General features: G+C 44.8%; 1 protein-coding gene across 6 annotated transcripts in view; it reads left to right on the forward strand.

Moving 5' to 3' along the window:
* Window positions 1–23,926, forward strand: part of SGSM2 (small G protein signaling modulator 2) — a 47,748-nt gene that overhangs the window by 17,286 nt on the left and 6,536 nt on the right. For 2 of the 6 annotated variants that reach the window (XM_030472758.1, XM_030472760.1), the window contains exons 3-19: window positions 3,916–4,078; window positions 5,114–5,275; window positions 7,083–7,150; window positions 7,646–7,791; window positions 8,224–8,358; window positions 8,622–8,746; window positions 9,718–9,785; window positions 10,975–11,138; window positions 11,690–11,819; window positions 13,209–13,343; window positions 16,706–16,856; window positions 17,377–17,441; window positions 17,891–18,036; window positions 18,485–18,613; window positions 21,106–21,288; window positions 22,403–22,807; window positions 23,448–23,572. In XM_030472758.1, the coding sequence (XP_030328618.1) occupies window positions 3,916–4,078; window positions 5,114–5,275; window positions 7,083–7,150; window positions 7,646–7,791; window positions 8,224–8,358; window positions 8,622–8,746; window positions 9,718–9,785; window positions 10,975–11,138; window positions 11,690–11,819; window positions 13,209–13,343; window positions 16,706–16,856; window positions 17,377–17,441; window positions 17,891–18,036; window positions 18,485–18,613; window positions 21,106–21,288; window positions 22,403–22,807; window positions 23,448–23,572 (2,500 nt within the window). The remainder of the gene's footprint in view (window positions 1–3,915; window positions 4,079–5,113; window positions 5,276–7,082; window positions 7,151–7,645; window positions 7,792–8,223; window positions 8,359–8,621; window positions 8,747–9,717; window positions 9,786–10,974; window positions 11,139–11,689; window positions 11,820–13,208; window positions 13,344–16,705; window positions 16,857–17,376; window positions 17,442–17,890; window positions 18,037–18,484; window positions 18,614–21,105; window positions 21,289–22,402; window positions 22,808–23,447; window positions 23,573–23,926) is intronic. The other 4 variants (XM_030472763.1, XM_030472762.1, XM_030472759.1 and 1 more) reach the window with 3 other exon arrangements.

The following is a 23,926-nucleotide window of genomic DNA, read 5'->3' on the forward strand; positions in this document are numbered from 1 at the left end:
TTAGCTAATGTGCTGTGAAGCTCTTGTGCCCCTCGCTGTGCTGGAGGGCTGCCTCCCTGCTCAGTGCTCAGAGGTGACATCTGTACCGTCCCCCGGGTTGGAATAGGAGGGCATCTGTGTTGCAGGATGCACTGCTCTCCTCCAATGTTTCCCACATTAACTGGATAAAAGCCACCGTGTGTTTGAAAGCTAATGTGGATTAGGTTGGGTGTGAATGTAAAGTCAGTGAGCTCTTCTGGGATAATTCCATTGTGTAAAGGAGCCCGAAGAGAAAAGTTGGAGTCAGACAGTACTGTTAACCTCAGTCTGTGGGTGACGTAGAGGAGAATGAAGTGACTTGAAGGTCACACAGGATGGGACTGTAACCTGGACCCAGACCTGAGGGTGCTGGACATGTAGACCTGGACATGATGTATTTATCTCTCATCCCTTGGAACATACATTTTGAGGCAATCCAGCAGCTAGTTCCAGTGTCTCTCCCGTTGCAAACAACCACCACACATACATTACAGTCACCTGGGGACTGATGTTATGCCAAGTCCTTGTGATGAGAAATGTCACGATGGAATAATTAAATGGTGGGGCCGTGGGGCCGGTCGCTGTGGAGATCGCCCTCCATGGCAGCTGCAGCGTGTGTTACTGATGGAGCTGTGCCTGCTGTGCTTTCCACTACATTTGTTTCATTAATATTTTATTGTTTTAAAGAAAGAAAAAACCCCACACCAGGGAAGGTGGGAAGAGATCCCGTTTCCTGAGCAACCGCAGTGTACTTCTTTGCAGTTATTTTTGAAGGCAGGTTGCTTCATTTAAGATTTGGAAGCAATTATTGCTGCGTGGCTCCAGGCATCCGGGAAGCTGCCTTGCTTTCTTCGTTTTCTTTATTTCTAATTGAAAGACAGAGCAAAACAGCAGCTGGGTTAGGAGTTGTTGTGATGGTTGCTAGACAGGATCTGTGGCTGTGATGTGAAGAACATCCCCAGGCTGTCATCACTCTTTGTTCTTCCCGTGCCGCTCTACCTGGCCTTGCAAAACCCTGTGGGCAACCTAGCAGCGCTCGCCCCCGCTGCTGCTTCTGTGTTAGATACACAGATGCTCCCTCTTCCTCTGAGTAGAAGCAGCCTCGCTCACAGAGATGTCATCAGCACCGGGCTCCCACTTGTGTGAGAGCACGGGCACTGCCTTTGCCACCTACCGATGTCCTTTGATTGCAGCGGATGTTTCCTGGAATAAGCTGATTGCTGAGAGGGGTCAAGCAGGGATGTGCCTGTGTGTCCTGGTCCTCCTTTCGGGGAACAGTGCCATGCTCAGGCTTTTGTGCATAATAGGGATGAAAAAGCAGGGGGTGGTTGTCTTCTGAGTCAGTAGTTCTGGTTGGGAAGCACATCAGCGTGGGAAGCAGCGTCAGACTCTGCTTGGTAGCCTTGACGCAGCCAAGCTCATGTCCTGAGCTCAGGAGCCTGCAAAGCTGAGGCCATTGCTCCAGTGTGACCATACAACATCTCAGTCTGGTTTTTGCTTCCCCTGGGCTCAGACCCCCCTGGATTCAGTGCAGGCAGGACCCTCTTTGCAAGCAGCAGTAAGAAATGCCAGGACAGTCATCCTATTATAGCCCTGGGCCAGCTGCACAAAGCCCTGATCACGGAGGGGTTTTTGGTGTTCTCCTCTTGGGGGCATGATGGGCAGGAGAAACACAGTGACATACTGTCCGTCTCTTTACTGGAGGGTGGCTGCATGCGTGGGGTTTCCCTGGCTTTGTTTGAGTTGTAGCTGTTGTTGAAGTGTTGGAAGAAGCCGGTCACAGCACAATGCATCACGATCCTGGCTTCTGGCTTGCCAACAGCTTTATGTGACATTTCACATTAGGCAGCTTGAGGAGAGTACATGGTTCTTGTTTCATTTTAAGATGGAGTTGCAGAGTTCTCATATAGGTTGTACAATAAGGGAATGTATCACATTTCTTGTGAAGAATTTGCTGCCTAAACAAATTTAGGACTAGGAAGGAGGAGAAGAGAGAATGTTGGCTTCTCTATTTTACAGACAATTAATTTGGGGTATACAATTAGAAGACTTGGCTTTGCTAACTCAGGTTAGTTGTATTTTGGTAAAAATGGTTAAAAATTAACAATCCCAAATCCCCAAGCCATCCGTATTGCATTCCACTGGTGGCCTCATAGGGAAATTAGGGCTGTCCATGGAAATTTTATCTTTTGTCAGATTTTATCCAATGTTACTTACCTTAAAAACGTATCTGCCTTCACAGCTGAAAGCAGAGGAGTGGCACAGTTATCCTGCAGCACATTTCCAATTTGCTTTTCTAGTGCTGTTTTCTACACTCCAGGAGCAAACGGTTGTGCTTTCTGAACACGCATTAGGGTAATTTGTGTAGTGAGTGATAGCAGGAAGCCAATTAGAGCTTTCTCTTTTCCAGTGTGAGAAGACACAAAACGTGAAGTTATTAATACCTCATAAATGCTTCTCCTAATGTTTTCGTTAATTCAGCAGGTTGTTCAGTCTCACAAAACAAAGAAATGGGGTAGCAGTGGAGACGAAGGGGATGTTTATGCTGATGCTGTTTAACGCAGACACATCCTGTGATCCCCCGACTCTGTAGCTTCCCGGCTGGCTGAACGCAGGCAGTGTGTCTGTGCCATTCCCTGCAACTTAGGTTAATCCTCAGGGACTGAGCAGTGAGGATGGGTCTTTCTGAGGCCAGGCTTTCAGGTGTTATGGGGTTCGGAGGCCATTAAGTACGGTGAGGAGGGGGAGTCTTCAGGAACTGCTCAGCACATGACAGCATTGGGCTTAAAGCGCAACAAAACACTGCCTTCTATGGAAGCTCGCTGCCGAAGCTCGGGAGAGGTGCAGTGTGTGTCAGAGCAGATGGAGGACCCTTTGTAACACGTAATGTGGCAATTGTAACTGCAGTTGAGTGCAGGACTGCCTGCTGTCATTCAGCACAGGAGAGCATCACTGCTGCTGAGCTCCAGCCCTCTCTGCAGGCTGCTGTGCCTGCGTGGGTTTCAGTGAGTGCACACCTTGCCAGCACAGTTGTTCTGCTCCCCTCCCTGTGAATGAAATGGTCTGTTTCCTTCATTCCTTTTCATGGGCAGTGCTGACTGGATGAGTCATCTGCAGTCTCCATTTAAAAGCCGGTAGACAAGGAAAGCTTGGGGTTTATTTTGTTTTGTTATTTGTATTTCTCTTTTCCCTGCAGCAGTTTAAATAAGAGCTGTTCAGATCTCTGATGCACAGTCCTGCCAGGCTGGAGTAGTGCAATGCAGTCTTTTCCTGGTGACCATCAGAGCATGTTACAGTAAGGTTTGCAAAACAAACCTCACGGGCAGATCTGTTGTAGTTGTAGGTCTGGCTGCTTCTGTATTCCCTCTCAGGCTGTAGGAGTACTACATTTTCTTCTCAGTTCCTCAGTTTTCATTGCAAACATCAGACCAGAAGTGGAGGAAATGGATGCAGCAACTCACAAAGATAAATAGGAGCCTGTGTTCAAAACAGAGATCATCAGTAAAAGCAGATTTCTAGCTCATTCTGTCTTGAGCTCAGGGAACTGATTCTGCCACAAGGAGTTGAGTAGAGAGTTTGCTTTTGGTTCATTTTCAGTAGAATCAGGAACTCTTTCACAGTGATGTGTAAAATGGGGTGAAAATAGAGGGAGATGTTCAGTCCTGTGGTTCATTTATGGACTGACATTATCTGCAACTTACAAGGTGCTTGTTTTCATAGATTAGACACACACTTGCTTCATCCAGTTTTGAGATCTGGTCTATCTTTCTGTCTGCCTCCCCCCCCCGGCTCTATTCTCTTCACATCTGACCAGTGGGTGTTAGCAGATGACAATCACCAAAGAGAAGACCAAAGGACAGCAGTACCCATCACTTCATCTCCCTCCCTTTCTCGTAGGTGTGGTGGAAGCGTGTCTCCTGCACATGCTGAAGCGCAGGGCTGCCGGCTTCCTGCTCACTGACAAGGTGGCTGCTCTCTTCACCAAGGTTGGCAAGACGTATGCGATAGCTGGGGACATATGCAAGAAAGTGCAGGACCTGCAGCAGCAGGTGGAGAGCAGGTGAGGCTGAGCTCTGCTCATCACCAAAATTCACACGGTGTGCGTGCAGCATGGCGAGGATACAGACACTGCCTGGTAGGTGCAAAGGGACCTTTCCTGGCCACGTTTGTTAAACTTTGTCTCTTTAGGGACTGTCACTAAAAGTAGATTTTGTGGGCAGCAGATAACTCCACAGAGAGGAAGGACCATTCCCGTGTGGTTCAGAGAGCACTGTGCTGAGCAGCCCGCGTGTTGTGGTTTACAGCCACCCTTGGGGAGTGATTGTGCTCTGTACAGCCACCTTGCCACCCTGCCTCCAAAAGGCAGCGTTAAGCTTCTCATTTCTGAGGTGGACCTGTTGCTGTGCTGGCTTATGCTGTAGGAACAAGCAGGGGGTCTTGGCTGTAAGCAAGCTCCCAGCTGGCTTTGGATGCTCATTTGCTATACTTCTAGTTTCTCAGTTTGATGTTGCTTATCTCTTAGTTGTCTTGTTGTTGTTCTGTAGGTGGTAGGAGATAGGCTCTCACTGCCAAGACACTAGCACAGACTGTGCTACAGCTATATATGGTGCTTAACAGAGGGAGCGAAAAGATGGGTCTGTGCCCAAGGAGTGCCTGGAGATGGTATGGCAGGAGGTCCCTAGAAAAGCTCTGCCTCTGTTATCTCAAATCCTGCTCCATGCTTCTGCCCTCAGTGTGAATATCTCATGCTAAACAGTTGTGTGCCACCTTGGGGTCGTGGCTAGCTTCAGCCTGAGGTACCAGACAAAGCTGGGAGACAAGATTCTTCTTTTTACCATTCTCCCTGTGGCTTTCCCAACTGAGTATGAAGCTTTTTCTGATAAGAAGCAAGCTTCTGTTCATCACATGCCACTTATTTTCTGCTACACTTGGCATTTTGTTGCTTTTTCATTCGAGATGTATGGTCTGCAATGCATTTACAGCCTTATTAATTTCAGCCTGTGCATTCCAACACCTCTCCACGCAGCCCTTCACTGGAGAGCTTCCTATGAGCAGAGTCTGAATTCTGACAATTTTACTTTGTCTCCTTTTGCAGGAAAAATCAACCAAATGGGCAGGAACCTCTCAAGAGGCAGGGCTCAACCACAAGCAAAACTCCTGTCCTGACACCTCAGGCCATCAAACACATATGGGTTCGGACAGCACTGATTGAGAAAGTGCTCGACAAGATTGTGCAGTATATTGTTGATAACTGCAGGTAAGGACAGAATCAGAAGCACAGGATTTTGTCAGACTGGTGCGTTCAGTTATCTGCAAGAAGGGATTTAATCAAAAGTCTTCTGCAAAATTCTGTGGTGCAGACTTCTGGAGAGAAGAAAACCAACTGCACAGGCCTTTAGAAAAAAGGTTTGAGTCATTGATGGTGTTTCAGACTTACAAAAACTGTTAACAGCCATACGTCTTCCCAGAAATCAGCTAAAAAAATAACTTGAAGTATATTAGGTGCCCAAATTCTAATGGGACCTACACCTTAGTGGAATTCTCTTACAGTAGTAGATGAAAGAAGGGAAAATTAGTTTAGAGCAGGAAGAGTTACTGGATAAAACCTTAGGCTTGTTCTCGTGCATTTTTGTGACATTACTGCTCAAATGCTCCATGTTTAAGTTCTGCTCTTGAGGAAGAGAAGGTGGTTTAGAGTTTGAGCCCCATCTAGTGGAAGAGACACCAGAGGATAAGGACTGTTAAAGAAATCTGGGTGCTTTGTTGTTTTGGCTCTGTGCTTTTATAAGTCATCTTTGCCTGACTTATTTTGCTGTGATGGGAAGACTGGGGTCATTGCAAGAGCTACTATTCCAGTAGTGCATTGTTCTTGACAGTGTTTCAAGATTATTCCTCACAGATAGATGTTTAAGAATGTGTGCATCGCTTGGTCCCTGTGGAAAACTGACAAAATTGCTTGCAGAGAGTTATTGTTTGTCTTCATATTGCATTAGTGCCCAAAGCCCCAGATCAAATATACTGGGTAAACACATTTAGCAAAAGGCAGGCTCCTGCCTCTCAAGAGCTCAGTTCCAAAATAGAGGAGGTAGGATGAGCATTCTGAGAGGAAGTGACTTGCCTGAGGTTACACAGCTGATGAAGGGCAGAACACAGATCCAGAGTAGGGGTGGTGGTCATCTTACATATAGAAGTCTGGAGCATAGGTTTATTGAACTGATTGTTCTAGGCTTCTTTTATGCTCCACGGAGATCTAGTCCATGTTATCGATATAGTATAGGAAATGTTCTATAGCAGATGTCTAAAATGGGCTAAATTAATTTCTCCACAGCTTTCTTATATTTTAATGAACTTTAAAAATAGTTCAGAACACACCATGTTGTAAATGCCTTCTTTATCTGCAAACCCAACACAACGTTTCTTCTTTACAAGATCACTGGATGAGCCAGTCAAGCTCCATTAGAGCTTTTAGAGGAGATGCACTGCATCAGTGGCTTCTAGGTAATCCTAGCAACTGCTTTTCCTTTACCCATCCAGTTCAGGAAATACAAGGGGTTTGGATCCCTTTGGTCCTGTGTCTAACTATTTAAATATATTGGGTTTTTATCACCAAATTTTGTTGTTGGAAGCTATGTTAATGTGTTCTGCTTCCGTACATGCACAGCACTCCAGTTGTACAGCCTAGATCCCATTTTCAGCCTTAGTAAAACTCTTAGAACTCTGAAATCTTCCCTTTTATACAGGTAATTTAATTGTTTGAGTTTGCTCTTGAGATGAGTGTTTGGCCTTGGTTTTTAAGTGTGAAGTCTGAGCTGGGACGTGACTTGAGTAGCCACACTTCCCCCTGCACACACCACTGACTGCTGGGGCCACAGCCAATGCTGAAGTACTTGTCAGGTTAACAGCAGCCTGGCTGGCTTCCTGCCCTTATCTCAGTGCTTCCTTTGGCACCCTCCCTGGAACACATGGGATTTTTAAAGTCAATGGACTTGCACTACTAGGAGGCACAAGAGCTTTTAAAAATAACCACCAGTGTTTTTAACTGGGTTCTGATCTTTTATTCCCAGTAAATACTACGAAAAAGAAGCTTTACTGGCAGATCCTGTCTGTGGCCCGATACTGGCTTCTCTCCTAGGTGAGTTCTTGCAAAGTTACTTCTTATGCATGTAAAGAAAATGCTTCTCAAAACATTCTGTATTATGTCAAATAGTGGTTTTTATCCCTTGCATGTAGTTTTAACTATTCAGAACAACATAGAAGATGATATTTTGTTGCTTACAAGACCAGTAGAGACCAGTCATCTGGTTTTATTATTAATTAATAATAATTGGAACAGAGAACGCAATGGGAATGGCTTTTTACTGAATGCTTGCTAGCAGATTGTAATTACTAATGCTGCTATTGCAGAGCACTACAGGAATGTTTTTATACAGTCCTAGATAATAGGACCTGATATGTTATTATATGTATTGTCTGTATTATGGGCTGATCCTGTAGGATCATTAAGTGATCATCAATAGTCACTTGGCTTGAGAAGGAAATCTCACATTCAGTACTTGGCCAGCAGGATAAGACTTAAGTATGTTTCTGAAGAGACTCAGAAGGTTTCTCTCTGGGGCTGTTTCCTTAGTTGGACCATGTGCTCTGGAGTACACCAAGCTGAAGACAGCAGATCACTATTGGACAGACCCTTCAGCAGATGAGCTTGTTCAGCGACACCGGATCCATGGAGTACACGGCCGCCAAGACTCTCCTTCGAAGCGCCCAGCCCTGGGAGTAGGTATTTACTGTGCAGCTATTTCTGAGTTAAGGCACAGGTCGATAATAAAAACAGCCCCAGGGGGGAGAGATCTGAATCTAGAGCAAGCTTTCTTTTCTCTTCTGTAATGGAGCCTTTACAGAGATTAGAAGTCCATTTGGGCCCATACGTCCTCTTTATCTGTATGTAGAAAAGTTTGAGATCCAGGTCTAAATTCTGTGGCTTTTGACACTTGTGATCTGACCAGGTAGTTCACAAAGAATTGTGGGTTTATTTGCTCAGGGGTGAGCAAGACTCTAGGTCATTTCTCTGCAAGGTCTCCTGGCTCCAGGAGATGTTCCAGTCTACAGAGATTGGTCTAAATGGAACTGTTCCTGTTTTATTGGCCTGCTGGTATGGTCATTCCTGCCCTACCTCATCTGCTTTGCCTGTGTCTGTGTGTGTGCTAGATCCGGAAACGACACTCAAGTGGGAGCACATCGGAAGATCGCTTCGCTGCTTCGGCACGAGAGTATGTGGAGTCCTTGCACCAGAATTCCCGAACACACCTTTTGTATGGGAAAAACAATGTCTTAGTCCAGCCGGTGAGTACACTGAGTTTGGGCCAATAGACACAGCTGCTGCCTGGCTGTGACTTGAGAGGTCAGTAGTGTGAATAAGGATATAACAGGCTTGTGTTTTTTCCCCCAGTATTAAATACCAATACATTTGGTGTTAAGGTTTCCCCCAGCAGTTCCTAGATAATCCCCTGCTGTGGAACTTGTGGGGCATAGGAAGACTGGAACATGACAATTACAGTTGTGCACTTGAGTCACCTGAATTGCCTGTTTGTTTCTTCTGTGAACAGAAAGATGACTTGGAGGCAATTCCTGGGTATCTGTCCCTTCATCAGTCAGCAGATAGTCTGACATTAAAATGGACTCCAAATCAGCTGATGAATGGAACCCTTGGAGATTCAGAGCTGGAGAAAAGGTAGTTGCTGCATTCAGAAGATTGGAAGAATTCATGGTGTTTATTTCTTGTATACTTGGCAATATGACATAAGTGTAACAAGGCTGATTTAATTGAAGCACTTGTGAATAGTGTATAAGTTGAGGTGTCACACAGCTTGGGCTCTGTTCCTGTTTTGCCACTTTCCAAAGGTCCTGTAATGCACTCGGATATAAGGGCTTTTCAAAAGGAAAACAAAAGTCTGCTTTTCCAGGTGTTCAGGAGAAAAGGCTCAACACTACCTCCCATAATCACAAGCCTAGTACCTCCCTTCAGAGGGTCACAAATCACTTAGCAAGCATGGCTAATTTCAGCCTCAAAAGAGAGACATGCAACGTCCTTGTCTTTCATTAGATCAGTTATTCACCTAATTTGGCATTCTGCTTCAGCAGAAAGACAGGCAGGTATGTCTCCTCAGGGAATGCTGCTTCAACCTCAGAACACTGCTCTCGAATGCTTCTTCCACACCATTTCTTTTTCTGAAAGCCCTCTACCCTTGCTCTTATTGCTGAACTCTGCTTTGGTTGTTCTTGGAAGGATTCAGAGCTGTTCCCCGTGTTTAATCTGGAAGCTCGAGCCCCAGTGCATTTACATGCTGCTGCCCATAAATCATGTGTGCAAGACAGAACTGAACCCATCTGTCCTGAGACCCAGCCAAGAGACCATCGCACAGCCTGTGCCCCAGGCGCTTTAGTCTTAGCCAGCGCATTGCTGTAGCTGGTGCGGGGCAGTGGGGAAGACAGGGAGGTGAAGAGGGAAAGGGAGGTTATGGGAAGGCTGGTCCCTTCCTTCCACTGTGTTGAACTAGTTCCTTGGCCTTTTATTTGACTACTAATTTGCCAAGTTTAATGAGCAGTTATTAACTTAGCAGAGTGTTTTATTGGGTGCCTGGAACCACAAACACTTCTGAATATGGAAAAAAATGTTTCCTGCACTTTTTCCTTCCCTCCTAGTGTTTACTGGGACTACGCGTTAATAGTGCCACTCAGCCAGATCGTCTGCATTCACTGCCATCAGCAACGTAAGCATAAACCTTCTTCTCATGGGGCACTCCCAAAGCCCCTTTCTGCCAGGTGAATGTTAATGCTGCTGCCTTTTTATGTGGTGCCTGTTAGGGCTTTATTGCAAAAGGAGGCTGTTTTAGAAGACAGTTTGTGTGCTGTTTTAAAATACATAAGCAGAGGATTGCCACTTGAGTGATTGCTTTTCCTCCCTCAGTGTCATTAACAAGTCTAACTAGTTACGGATATATGGGGATGAGTGTTAAAATCTGGAATCCTAGCTGGTACAGGATGGCAATGTTAATTCAAGTCCATTTGCCTCACTTTGATCAGCTTCCCCAGGACACTTTGTGCTTGTCCTGTGTTTGACTGATGGTCAGAGGCATCACCACTCTGCTCTGTGGCAGTTCCTTAGGGAAAGGGGATTAAATGACAAACGTGGAACATGACAGCCTGTGCTGTTCTTCACTGAGAAAGCTGTTTCAGTATCGGGTGCCAGGCATATGCACAACATGATTTTTCCTGTTTGCACAAGATGACAGACACTTGGCGGTCCTGCCCAGCACCTAGCTACCAGACTGGAACTTGCACAGCCATGCTGCAGAGTACATCCTGCTCTTGGAGAGTCCCCCTTTACCCGGGTGGCTCCAAATGCCTCATTCATTCAGTTTTGGAAAAGGAAGTTAAGAACCTAATTCACTTACATTCTTTTGACAGTTGTACATGATGCAGATCATTGTGCTTAATAAAGGAGTATCCGGAGCCCAGGGTGGTTTTCCTTATTTGTTCTAAATTTCTAGTGACAGTGAAGATAGCTGAGAAAAATTTACAGCAAGGAGCGTGACTTAGCAATTCTCACAAGAGTAAAGCTGACAGCCTCTGGTTACATCCATTAGGTTGGTTTTCATTCTGAATTGTGTGTCCTTTGTCAAGTTATGTCATACACCAGAGACTTAGTTTAGTTATTCCTGTATTATTTAGGATATTAGTGTTCAGAATCACTTTAAATGTTTCTGCATGAGGCCTGTCATAGTTTGCTTCTATCTGGGGCTTCTTTAGGTCTAAAGGACTGAGATATCCCTAAATTTCTGGGGCTTACAGAGGTTTATCTACTTAGAGATGATCACAAATAAAATTTACTTAGAAGGTAAGAGCAAAAAATCAAGGTTCCGATGTAACAGTGTGGACTCCCCTTGTCCTCCTTTGCAGCAGAAAGCAGATGGACATTAGTCTTGGTGAGTCAGGATGGAACCCAGAGACCTCCGCTGCACTTCCCCCAAGGAGGTCACCTCCTCGCATTCCTTTCCTGTCTGGAGAATGGTCTTCTGCCTCGTGGCCAGCTGGAACCACCACTGTGGTCCCAACAGGGCAAGGTACTGCCTTTTCTGATGAGCTGCTTGTAGTATATAGGGCTGATCTTAATGTCTTCGTTCAACCAGCATCATCCTGCTCCACAGAGTCCAGGCATTGATTTCCAGCTGCTTTATAGTAAAAAGGGAGGCAAAATAACCCTATTTAGTCCAATTTGATTCTTATACAGATAGTCTGTAAGAATTGTTCGTACCTTTATTACCCCACTGAGCAATGAACTCAAATCTGCTGTTGTATTAAAATATGAACCCAAACAATAAAGGGCTCAGAATCAAACGGACTGGGTCATACCTCCTGTCAGAGGTTTGGGTTATTGAAGAAGCTGGTGCCCAACTCCTATGGATTACAAAAAAAACCTGTGTTTTATTACACAGAAAAGTAGTGTTAAGTACCCCTAAACCATCTGCTGCATATGATTCTACTGTTGTTTTCTCCCTCACCTTGTCCCAACATTGGAAGTTTAGTTTTAAGATGTGAAAGGTCTGAAGTACTTAGTTTGTTGTGCTCTGTTAGTCATTCATAGCTGAATGTATGGAATTGTTATTCTCTCTAGGGTAAAGTATTTCCAAAGCTTCGAAAACGGAACAGCAACAAGTCAGTGGACCTGGAGGAGACTGCAGCTGAAGACACTTGTACAGACTATGTGTTCAGAATTATCTATCCAGGACACAAGCATGATAACAGTAAGTGCCTTTGTTCTGCTTTGTTAAAAACCAACCAACCCACCAAAAAAACCCCAAACCAAATCAAAACCCTAAGACCACCTTGAATAATATCCTGGGAAGTAACTGAAGGGAGCAGACAAGCCAGGTTATAGGGAAAACAAAAGCCTATCACTGAATTTCACTGGGTGATAACTGTGATCAGCAGGTACAGCTTATTGTAGGTTTCCTTAATGCAGTGAAACTTGTTATCTTAGAGGATATTTACTCTGTGTTTTGCAGAGGAAGGTTTCAAAATACTCCCCTGGGCTTGCAAACTGAGACTAAAAGCAAAAGGATTGCTTGACTAGCCAAGAGCAGCTTTGCTCCCGAAGTGAGGATATTTTTATTGGCCACACTGCTTGCTCATAATGTTGTTATTAAAAAACCCCATAAACTCATCTCTTAAAGTACCCCAAGAACTCCCTGGGCTAAGTTTTCCTGGCTTTGGAAGCAAGAACTTAATAATGAATAAATAAAGGCCTTCCAAGGAAACTAAATGAATTCCCAAACACCAAACCACCTCATGTCATCAGTGAATACAAATTCCTTACATGCAAGAGGTATTTGAGCTAGTTTTCAAACAGCATGTTCAGTTTTAGTCCCCCTGGAAAAGAAGCACGAATTACCCAGGAGATCAGACCCTAAAGTTTACAGGGAAATTGGATTTACTGCTCATATTGGGACTTACTGGAAAAGCAGACATCTCAACTGAACCCTCCTTACCCAGGGGACTGATCCGCAGTGGTGGCCATGCTTTATTAGGGCTTCTGGATTTGCACAGGTAAGTTCATGCACACACCAGCAAAAGCATGTTCTGCCTTTGCCTGGACCAAGGGGACTGCAGATTCTGTGGGCACATTCAGCACAGACCTGCCTGTGCAGTGCAGACAGAGCGAGCTGGCTCCTGCCTCGGGCCTCCAGAGGAGGAGGCCTGTGCCTTGCATGTTTGCAGTGCCAGCCAGAGCTGGGGGAGCAGAATGTTTGCTGTCCAGATGCATCTGGCACAGGTTGCAGAGTGGAAAAGAGGCCGCAGCATTGTAAGGGCATGGTGAAGGAGAGAAGCTAGCTGAGCCTAGAATTCCCACGGAGTTTTGCTAAAAAGCATCCTCACGTACTGCAGGCTGGCACTGGGACCTTTGTCTGATGCCATGAGGTGACATGTGTGACACAGCCTGTGCACAGTCACAAGCTGGCCTGTGTTTGGTGGAGCGTGCTTTTCTTTGTTAAGAAACTCATTTTTCATACCTGTTTACAGGAGCTTCAAGAAAAGGGCAGGATTTGTCTTTGCTGAACATGTTCCTTTTGAGCTTTCCCACAGAATCGAGTTCTCTCTTCTTATGCTCCTCTTTCACTATTTTCTTTGAGCAGTAACTATTAACTACCACCACTTAGCTGCCAGCCGTTCTACCTCTGTTGACGATGATGAGGAGGAGGAAGATAAGCTACACGCAATGCTATCAATGATCTGCTCTCGGAACCTCACAGCTCCTAATAGGATGAAAGGTTTTTATCCTCCTCCCCCTGTGTCCCAGAGCTCTATTGCAGCTCGTTCCACTGATGCATACAACAGTGTTGGCATTATTACAAGGAAAAACATTTCACTTATGCCATGAGATCTGGAGTTGAAGCTGGCAATACAGAGAGGCTGGGAGTGCACTCACAGCCTATGGGAAGTGGAAACAACAGCATCTCCCCTCTCCTTTGAGCGTGTGTGCTGCTGAACAGACAAGCCTTCTCTCCCTCACGAAAGCTGGCTACTAGAGCATGTTCTCACAGGAGGAGGAGGAGAGAGTGTAACAGGTCTTTGTGTTGTCCCTCCGTGGGTTAGTTGTGTACAGTGTAACTGTCTGGGGAGAGCTGCCTTGTGTAGGAAGGGCCAGAGGTGAGCCATTGCAGCAGCAGTAGTGATGTGCTGGGCAAAGTGAGAAAAGGAGTGTGCCATTTTGTCCTCACGAAATAGAGCAGAAGTGTAGGGAGTTACAGTTTCAGCCCAGTGCTCCTACACTCTGGATACCCCTGTAAGGTACCAGAAGTGTGCAGGGGTTGGATGGAGATGTAATACCTTTCTGTGGCCAGGTGCTTTCATTCAACTTGCACCACTAGGCTAGATGGGTTTCAGATGATCAGACTCTCCACCCTCCAAAAATCCATCATCTAATTCTTTTTCTAAAGCAATTCATAGCAGATGTATTAAGTTGGTATTCTCAATAAGTGTGTGTATTAGCAGGTAGTCAGGATCTAATAGTGTAATTTGGGAGACTGAGAAGTCCTTGTGTTCTCAAGGAGGAAGCTGAATGGTGTACAGAATAATCCATTCCCCAGGCCAACCCCCTCCTGCACAGCTTGGATTGTAGTTGTGCAGAAGATGGGCAGGTGTTGTCAAAGTCCCTCCACTAGTTCCTGTGAAACCTCTTCCCCCTCCAGGCTTACCAGTTACTGCACAGCTTTAATATCACCAGACTTTTGGCCTTGATACCTCTCGAGTGCATGTGCCAAACCTGGCATGCTCCTGTTACAATCCAAAGAGCAGCCTCCGCCTCTTCCTAATAACAGGAGTGTATCACCAAGAACAGAATCTTCCCTGTATTCAGATGGCTGTAAAGTAGCTGTCAAAAGTTTGATGCCTGCAGAGGAAGTAGGAAGGAGAGAAACTGCTCCCAAGTTTGGCGCTTGTCTAGATTTTTCATTAGTTGTGCTAGCATGAACATGCTTTTTCTGGTATTTCTGTTTCCTAAGAAAAACACGACGTGTCTTGATTCCAGATGAGATACTCATACCTCTAAATAGGAGACCAGTGGTTTTGGTTCCAGATGGATGTTAGCCTGGTCTGGTGGGACTGACGGTAGGAGGCAGTAATTGCCATGCATCTCTGTATAGTGCTTAAGTTCTGTTTAGAACATATGTTCAAGGAGGTACTCCTCATTTCTTGTAGGCTGCCCATGTGCTTATCCCAGGGAAGTAGTCCCTAAAAACTGATAAAGCCCAGCCCAGTTAATTAAGAGCCAGGTTAAGCCCAGTTAATAAAGAGCTCTTTGAAGGTATGGATGGAAAGAAAATCCAAAAAATACATCATTTCCCTTCTAAAAAGATACTGTTTCAGGAAGTTTGTGTGTCTTAAATGATCATGTCTGGATATGGGTGATAATGGAAAGGAGGAAGGTCTGACACTGCCACATACACATGTTAAGAGGCTAACGCTGTGATCTGAAGCATAAGAATCACAATTTAGTCTTTAGTCAGGTGATGGAAATTTGAAGTTATCCCACTAGAACAGCTGCCAGATACCTGCTTTTGCCTATTTAACCTTGAAGGTAACAGTAGAGTTAGAGTATGTCTGCTGTTGGAGTAGTGATTCCTGCTGACTAGACTGGACTGGCGGTTGTCTCTCCAGCAGCATCCCTTCTGCATAATGACAACACTGTTGTGGCAGGTTTGCCAGCCATTTGCTTTCACATTTTGCAACATGCTCGACTTCTGCATGTCGCTGAAGTTCCAGATAACACCACTACAGTTAAATAAAAGATGCTGTTCACTCTAATTCTTCACTAAATCAGGTACCTTTCATCTGAATCCTTAGGTTCTGTGGGGTTCGTGCCTTGGTGCTCTAAAAAACAATACAAAATTAAAACTGAAAAACCCACTTTTCTTGTCTGTAGAGAGGAGGCAAAAAATAATGATCTAAAAATGCTTGTCCAGTGGTTTTTATTTGAACCCAATAAGAAGCTGCAATAAATACTGGGTCATTCAGCTCCTTCCTGAAGAATTAAGGTGAAGAGCATTTTTGCATCACACTTTGTTTTGTGGAACGAAACACACATGACTGCTTCCGCATGAGCCTGTGCTTTTTCTGTTACCAAATGGTTTTACTCCACTCCTTCCTCACCTATGCCCACTCTCTAATAGGCACTACTAAAATGCTTTGTGCTACCTTGATTTAAAATGCATGAGATGGTTTGGAATTGCCCCTACCACCACCCAACAAATGTATGTTTTCAAAGCACGGCCCAGGGGACTGGATTTTACTTACAAATGTGAATTTAGTGACATGCAGTATTATGGCATTTGCCTTAATTTTAATCATGGGTGAGCTGAAAGGCCAGTTATTTATTGTAAAACAAAAAACCCACGAGCTCAAATGCCAGCTGGGGATGTTGAAGAGCTGAAGCCAAGCTGATTTTTTGGGGCTGCCTTCCTGAAGCTGGTTGAAAAGGGAGGTAGATTTGGTGGAGCAGGGATAGCTCAAGAAGGTGCACTGTACTGTTGGATCACATTTTCCTGCAGAGAATCCTACTTTTCTAAACATAGCTTGTCATTAGTAGTACTTGAACTATCCTTTTGTGCTAAATATTTTAGGATTTGGTTTTGAGGGAGAAAGAAGCATCTTCTGAAAATAACTGAATCAGTTTGTCTTAATTTCATCTATGCTCGAACCTTCACTCCAGCTGGACTAGCAGGGATGTGGCTGATTCCAGGAACTGCAAAACTAAACTCTGAGACCTGAGTTAAATAGAAGGTTGGGTTAGATGGTCTCTTCTGGCCATAAATAACGTTACCATAGCATTACACAAGAACCAGTTCAGTTGTTACTGCAGCACCCTTTTCTCTGTTCTCTTGAAACACCAAGTGGGATGTGCATGGCAAGGAAGGGGGAAATGGTGAAGAGTTTGACTTTGTGGGACTGTGCACAGCATGCAGCTGGTTTAGATGTGCCAAGGGCTGTATTTCTTAGGATGCTCTCCCCTTTTTGGAGTCAAGGTTCAGAGCCTGCTGGGAAGTAAAGCATGAAGCCATCAGGATGCACAGAAGGAAGAGGGGGAAAGAGGAAAGAAGATTGATGGGCTGCTGTTCTGTTTGGTTTTCCCTAGACGCCAGTGAAATGCTGGAGATGCAAGGCTTCGGGGCAAACCTGCTCTCCTGGCAGCTGGAGCACTGCAGCCAGGGCTCCTCCTGTGTCTCATGCTCAACGGGCAGCTCTCCCTATGACATACCCAGCTGCTGCAGCTGCATCCATGACAGGTAAGCCTTGTGCAGAGGCTTACCAGGGAGACTTTGTGCATGCCACAAAAGGTTGTATTGGTTGCAGCACCAGAAAGTAACAATTTTCAAGTAGTTTCTAACATAAAAATATGGAAGTAGCAAGAAATTTAGTTTATTAAAACTAAACTATTAAACTACTTTCAAGTCACGTTTTGGTAGAAAAATTACTTCTAGTTCTTTTGTCTAGTTTCATATAATTCAGCTCTGGAAGTGTTTTCTTTAACAAGTCATTGACAATTACAAGGAAGGGCAACAATTCGTCTCATTTGACAAGGACCTTTAGCACACACCTGCATTGTAGCTATGTGTGCAAGGTGAATCTGTTTTGGGCCAGAATGCTGATGGGAAAGATGCTTTAAAAAGTGTAATTTGTCATTATTATTGTCCTTTAGCTAAATAAATCTTGGTGCAGAGAAATGTAGATCATAGGGGTCAGCATCAAATTCACAATGATCTTGTCCTCATGACCTATCGTGTTCCTGTTAATGTGTCTCCACAGAACTCCATTAAAGATGTTGTGTGACAGCATGAAGAGGCAAATAGTTTCCAGAGCCTTTTATGGATGTAAGTAAAGCTGCTTCTGTCCCATCCTGGTGCTATCCATATGCTTATCTAAAACCCATGTGATGTTTGCTTTAGAAAGCGGTCCAACCCCTAATGTATTGCTGTGAGTCAGCTCACCTCAGGGCAGCAGGGTGGATGTGGCTTGAGTATGAGCTTCACAGTTCCATTATTTGTGGGGTTTGCACATAGCAGTGGGTGAACTGATGCTTAGTAAGGACAGAATGTAGTTTTACATTGCAGTGTAATACTCTGCTTGGGTTTTACTAATGTGTGTAAGATTTATTTAATCTTTGGCTCTGTTGCAATTCTTCATTCTTACGCAGTCCAATGCAAGTTTAGTAATACAGAATTACTAGTGGCAGGTTTAAAATGTCACAGCTTCATCTTCAGAAAGGAGCTGCTGATATCAGACTGCTCGTTTCTCAAAGCTGACCTCCTGCCCACCACAGGGCTCGCCTACTGCCGCCACTTGTCAACGGTGCGCACGCATCTCTCTGCCCTCGTGAACCACACTATTGTCCCACCTGACAAACCCTCCAGTGCTGCCGGAGGCCTGACGAAAGAGGTCTGGAGCAAGTATCAGAAGGACAAGAAGGTAAGTAAGCAGCAGAACAGCTTTATGAATGTTACACTAGTTCCTGTACACTGCTGGGGTGAGCGTCGTGTCCCTTAGAAGGGACCCCAGGAAGTTTTAGAGGTGTTCTCTAGTCCTCACAGGATCACTTCTCTTTCTAGTGAGAGTCGATTCTTTCAGTCTCTTTTATCTGTTGCCATCTGATGATGGCAAAGATATCAGTTAGCATCAAAGCAACTGATCTCATGATGACTCTAGTTTGTTGAAGGTTAGATTATTTCCATGGCATGACAACTCACATTAGACTGGATTTGAGCGAGGGCCCTAAAGGCTTGGATCAAGTGGCAAAATGTATTTAGTGCCATGCATACATTTCACAGTCTTTATACTTGGTATTAACTGCATATGAGCGTGCCTGGGTAAAACAAAGATGTATTCCCTTCAATACCTCTTTCTCCTCATGCTGTAGAATTACAAGGAACTGGAATTACTGAGAAGAGTTTACTACGGCGGGGTACAGCACGAGATTCGGAAGGAAGTGTGGCCATTCTTGTTGGGTCACTATAAATTTGGCATGGCCAAAAAGGAAATGGAGCAGGTAAGTACAGCACTCCGGGAGCCTCATTACATTTGGTTTCTGAATAGCAAGTGTTAGTCTTTATTGTTGTTTAATATTCCTAAGGGAAAAATGCTACTGAAAACATGAGTGACATGTTAGTAGAGGGATTATGATATCATGTTATCATGTCTGGAAATCACTAAAAGGGAGTTCTTTATTGAAGTCAGGGAACCTGCATTCAGCCTGTGCCTGTGACATGCACTTGCCCTGAACAAATCCTGTTCTCACAAGTTTGCCACATAAACCAGGAGGTGCTGACATTTGGGTAGTAATTTGAGGCATCCCTCTTTTATATGGTATGGCAGCTGAGTTGTACTTCAGAATGCTCTTTGAAATAACTACTTTATCTGCAAGATGCTGCATCTGTGTGTGTGGACTTCTGCTGGAGCTGTGAACAGCCCAGACGTACCTTCTGAAGTGCACTTGGAGTTACTGTCTAAAGGCTAAAAATACCCAGAGGAGGGTTTGGTTTCTAAGTTCATTATGCTTTGCTAGACTTCAATAAGATGTGCCTCTGTGAAACACAACGTGCAATTTCAGATGAGACATTACTCGTCTTAATATCTCCCATGCTGCTGCTAACATTGATCAGTGAATAATTGCCTAGGTTATGTCACAGCCTTATTTCACAGTCTGAAACCTGGCATTAAGTATATAGTTCCCATTAATGAAACCACAATTTGCCCATCTCTTCGTTATCTCCCTTTGCTAATCTGTTTATAGCAGTACCAACTTTTTACTTTGCTGAGTGCTTTCATCTCTTATAATTACCAGGCAAGTGCCTCAATAATACAGCAGCCTGGTAACAAACAAATAGAAAGTGGCAGCCAGCCATCCCTTCACTGAGCTGCACTCACCAGCAGAAGCGGGACGTGCTCCTAAGGCAGAGTGCTGAGGATACAGCAGAACCTACTTCTAGATGCTTTCTGTAATGACATTAAGAATCACTCAAATGTTTGCTGAACTGTCTACAACAGTAATGAGGTTTGCCTTGAAATATAATTAACACATTAATCTGCTTCTCTGTTAGTGTTATTGCCAGGGAGGTAGTGCTCATGCAGTAGCTGGTCTTGTTCTGGATTAAATGGGTAAGGATATCAAAACATTTGGCATTTGCTAGCTCCCAATTATTTTATATTCCAAGGGATAATTCATATCACTGTGAGCACCTACAGATCAGAAGGGCAGCCTGAGCTAGAGCCTTGCAATGGCAAAATTAGCTACCTTGCTAAAGTGGGCACTTTATAAGCAGCATTCTTGTTATTAAACATTGCTGCAGCAATTTGACTTGGTTTTCCTCACACTAATCTTCATTAGCCAGTTCCGAACACAGATGGAGAAATGCTGCCTTACCTGTTCACCCCTTTCTGTACACCAGTAGTAAATAACAGTAATAACCAACTGCTCAAAGAAAAGTGCTGTTGGAGTCTAAAGCTTTCCACTGAATGCAAGAGTCTATTAAACGAATGCCATGAAACCAGTCATAACACTCTCACATACAGGAGACTTACCATGTCCTCAGCTCAAGCCATTGTGGGTGATTTATCATCTTTGCCTTCTGATGGTATTTTTGCAGTCATCCTTCAGTATCACTCCCAAACGTGGCCGTCCTCCAGCCTTCCGCTAACTGTTGTATTTCATGATTTATGACTCGACAGCTACCTCAAGTGACAAATAGCCTACAGCTCCTAGCATGAGTGCTCTGGTAGCAGCTCCAGCCAGCAAGTCCAGAGCCTGAAGCCAGCTCACAATTGCATTTTCTCTTTGACTCTTGACAAGTAACGGAGTAGTAAAATTATTATATGTTGCTTAATAGCTCAAGGAGGGGGGTTCTATGTATGTCTTTCAACAAAGGAAGCCAGCAGTGGCAAAAACCTGTTCTATTACTATGGGAACCAGAGTGGTTGGATCTGGCCATGCACAGTGCAGCCACAGGCCTGGGCTGTGTGGGCTGGGAATTCCACTGTTCAGGAGTCTCTTCCAGCAGCTAACTCTGTACAGGCTGATGGCTGTAAAGCTGCAACCTGCAATTCGTTGCAAGGGCTGTGGTAGAGTTGGAATAGGGAAGGAATAAGGAAGGAGGTGTAACGGAATTAGGAATAATCTGGCCAGAAGCAGCAATTGCTCCATTAGATTGCATCTGACTTCTTAAGGGAGGTTTCACATAAAAGCCACGGACACCTGCTGTTCTTTCCTGAACAAAGTGCTGTTGATGCCATCTACGCATGCTTATATGAATCTTTTCTGGCAACTATGGTGATAGTTTATTCCCTGCAGTAAATACACAACATCTTACTGCTCCAGGCACTGCACTTTCCAGTCACAGTGACGTGCAAGAGGGCTTCAGGTTCCCTCAGGCTTTCAGTTTGAGACATTACACTTGCTTTACACCTCTCCCTCCTGTCTTCCGCTCATTGTTCATGCTGTCTTTCAAAGAGGACCAGCATTTCAGGATGTCTGTCTGTCTACAGATGGATGAAGACATTGCTCTGCGGTATCAGAAGGTCATGGCTGAGTGGAAAGCCTGTGAGGTCATTGTGAAGCAGCGAGAGAAGGAATCCCACTCTGCCACGCTGGCAAAGTTTTCCTCAGGCAGCAGCATTGACAGCCACGTCCAGCGGCTCATTCACAGGGACTCCACCATCAGCAACGATGTAGGTACTCCTTCCACTCACCCCTGCGGTGTGGGCAGCGCGGGAGGCTTGGCAAGAGCAGAGGGACAGCCCAGGGAAGCAGAGACTGACATTAGCACAGCTCCATCAGTCTGGAGCTAACTTGAGTCCTGCACAGAATGGGAAGCTGTAGAGCCTCTGTAACAGAGCTCAGAGCTCTGTATTTTGGGTAGTCTATAGCTGGTTTTAAGCAGGACCTCCCTAAGAGGCTTTAAGGATCACCTACTGTGGAAGATCCTTCTCTCAGTAGAGAAATAGCTTCCTAGATCTCTTTATTACAAGTCCTTTATTCAAATCCAGCAGAGAGCAAAAGCTCACTACTATTAAAGAAGCATACTTTTTTTTTTCTGTCATATCCCTGATTGAGGGATTGAGGGTGATTTTATTTTGGGAGAGGGAACGTTTGTCAATCTAAGGTAAGATGCTAAGCAGTAGAAAGGCAGACTGAATTAACCTCTCTGTAACTTGAATAATCAATAAAGGGGGTTCTTTCACATTGTTGGGCAGGAGAGCTGCCATGTGTGTGCCAGAAGTGCCTCTGGGCATCCATTACTTGTGCAGACTTCCAAGAGTTAGCGAACTGATTTCAGTGGGGCAAGAGAGGAGAAATTGAAGTAGTTCAACAAAGATATTTTTAGGAAGAGAAGAGGTAAAGTGGTTGCATGGCAAAAAGAATTTGAAGGCCAGGCTTGACTTCAACCAGCAGTAGCTGAATTGTCAGAGGCCTGAAGGATGTTGCTCTTCTTCAAAGATACATTGCAATGACCAGATGTTTTTAGTGTTGGTGGTGCAGGTAGGGAAGCTTCACAGCTTTCTAAGGCATTTCTAATTGAAGATTTTGAAAGGGGGAGACACCATCATAGGAAATGGATGAGAGATCATAAATTGGTATTAGTTTTAGACTTACAGTCTCAGTATAAAGATGGAGTGAGGGGCTCTCAACTATTTGCATGCAGGGAAGCTCTATTATCCATGATCTGCTTCACTGACGTAGTCATTCCTATCCCATGGCTGGAGAGATGTTTGCTGCATTCATGTTTTGTGCTCCTCTATTCCCTTCCCCGTCCCCAATCTTGTCTCCCCTGCCCACCCCCAGGTCTTTATCTCTGTGGATGAAACAGACTCGGTGGAGCGGGACTCCAAGGGGCCGGAGGACCCCCCCTTCACCGCGGTGGCTGCGGACGCGCCGGCAGCAGCGGCTGCTGCAGAGCCCCAGGCTGTGGAGTTCGACTCCCCCGACTCGGGGCTGCCGTCCTCCAGGAACTACTCGGTGGCCTCGGGCATCCTGTCCAGCATCGACGACGGGCAGAGCGTCTCCTTCGAAGATGGGGCTGAAGAAGAAGTGAGCGCTGACTTGGGAAGGACTGATCCAGACACACCACGTCTGCAGAAGGCCAAGTCAGTTGCTCTGCAGCCTCAGGGTTCTGTATCAGAAGAGCAGCTGTGTTCCCAGGTGGACTATTTAATGGATGTTGCTTCTGTCTGCGCTGCATCCTACACAGTAGGTCCCTACATAAGTATCATCTCCTTGTAAAGCACTGCTTTTCTAGCAAAGACTTGTACTTTTTCAGATAGGATGGAATGAGAGACAGACAATCCCAAACTAGAACTACAGGTGGTGGGACCAGAACTGAGGATTTTTGCATCCAAATCTTTTCATCTGGATTTGGAGCTAGATTGGAAGTAGGACAGCAACTTTTTTTGAGTGGGAGGTACAGTTCTAGCAGCTAAAAACATCCATGGGCTGGGGGGAGCTCTGGGGGTGGGGGTGACACACCACTTTAAGATTGCAGTGTCATTTAATTCAAGCTAAAGCCCACATTGACTCAAATTGAGCCACAATCTAAATCTAGATTCAGGACTCCACCATCTCTGTTAGTGTTGCTGTCAACAGATTAGGAGTTGAGTTTTTGCCTCTTTCTTTGCTGAAGTTGTTCAACTGGAAAGAACCCTTTGGAAACAGGACAGGCTTGGAACATTTACCAGTGAAAGAGTGTGCATTTTACCTGGGATTTTTGACAGTAATCAACTATTTCAATGTTTAATTGTACCATTTCTGTGTTGATTCTGAGAGTGAATCTGCGCAAAGTCCTGGGAATGCTCTAAACTCAGCGGATCTAACTAAAACCTTTCTCTTCTAGATAGAGTTATTGGACACTGTTGCCTTAAATTTGCACAGAATTGATAAAGATGTCCAGAGGTGTGATCGGAATTACTGGTATTTTACTGCTGATAACCTGGAGAAACTCCGAAATGTCATGTGCAGGTACTACAGCTTGTAAAGTGAACTGCTCTTCACATTCCTCTCATAATCCATAAACTATAACAATATGCAAAGAAGAGTCTCTATAAAAGTTCTCACTAATGAACTAAGAAGCCTTGCAGGAAGGAGCAGCCTGGGGGAGAAAAGAAAAGAAAAGCCAAAAAAACCCAACCCCAACCCCAGCTACCTCTTAAAACTCTGGGCTTTTTTCCACAGGCTTTATTGCTAAGCAATAAATAAAGCAATAAATTGCTAAGCAATCCCTGTGTGTAAGGTTTGGTGCTCGCCCTCTAAGCAGAAACCAGTACAGGTTCTGGAATACTCTGGAATGGGAAGTGTCAAAAAGTTCTCAGAGCC

Source organism: Strigops habroptila, assembly GCF_004027225.2.
Source record: "Strigops habroptila isolate Jane chromosome 13 unlocalized genomic scaffold, bStrHab1.2.pri S16, whole genome shotgun sequence".
NCBI lineage: Eukaryota > Metazoa > Chordata > Aves > Psittaciformes > Psittacidae > Strigops > Strigops habroptila.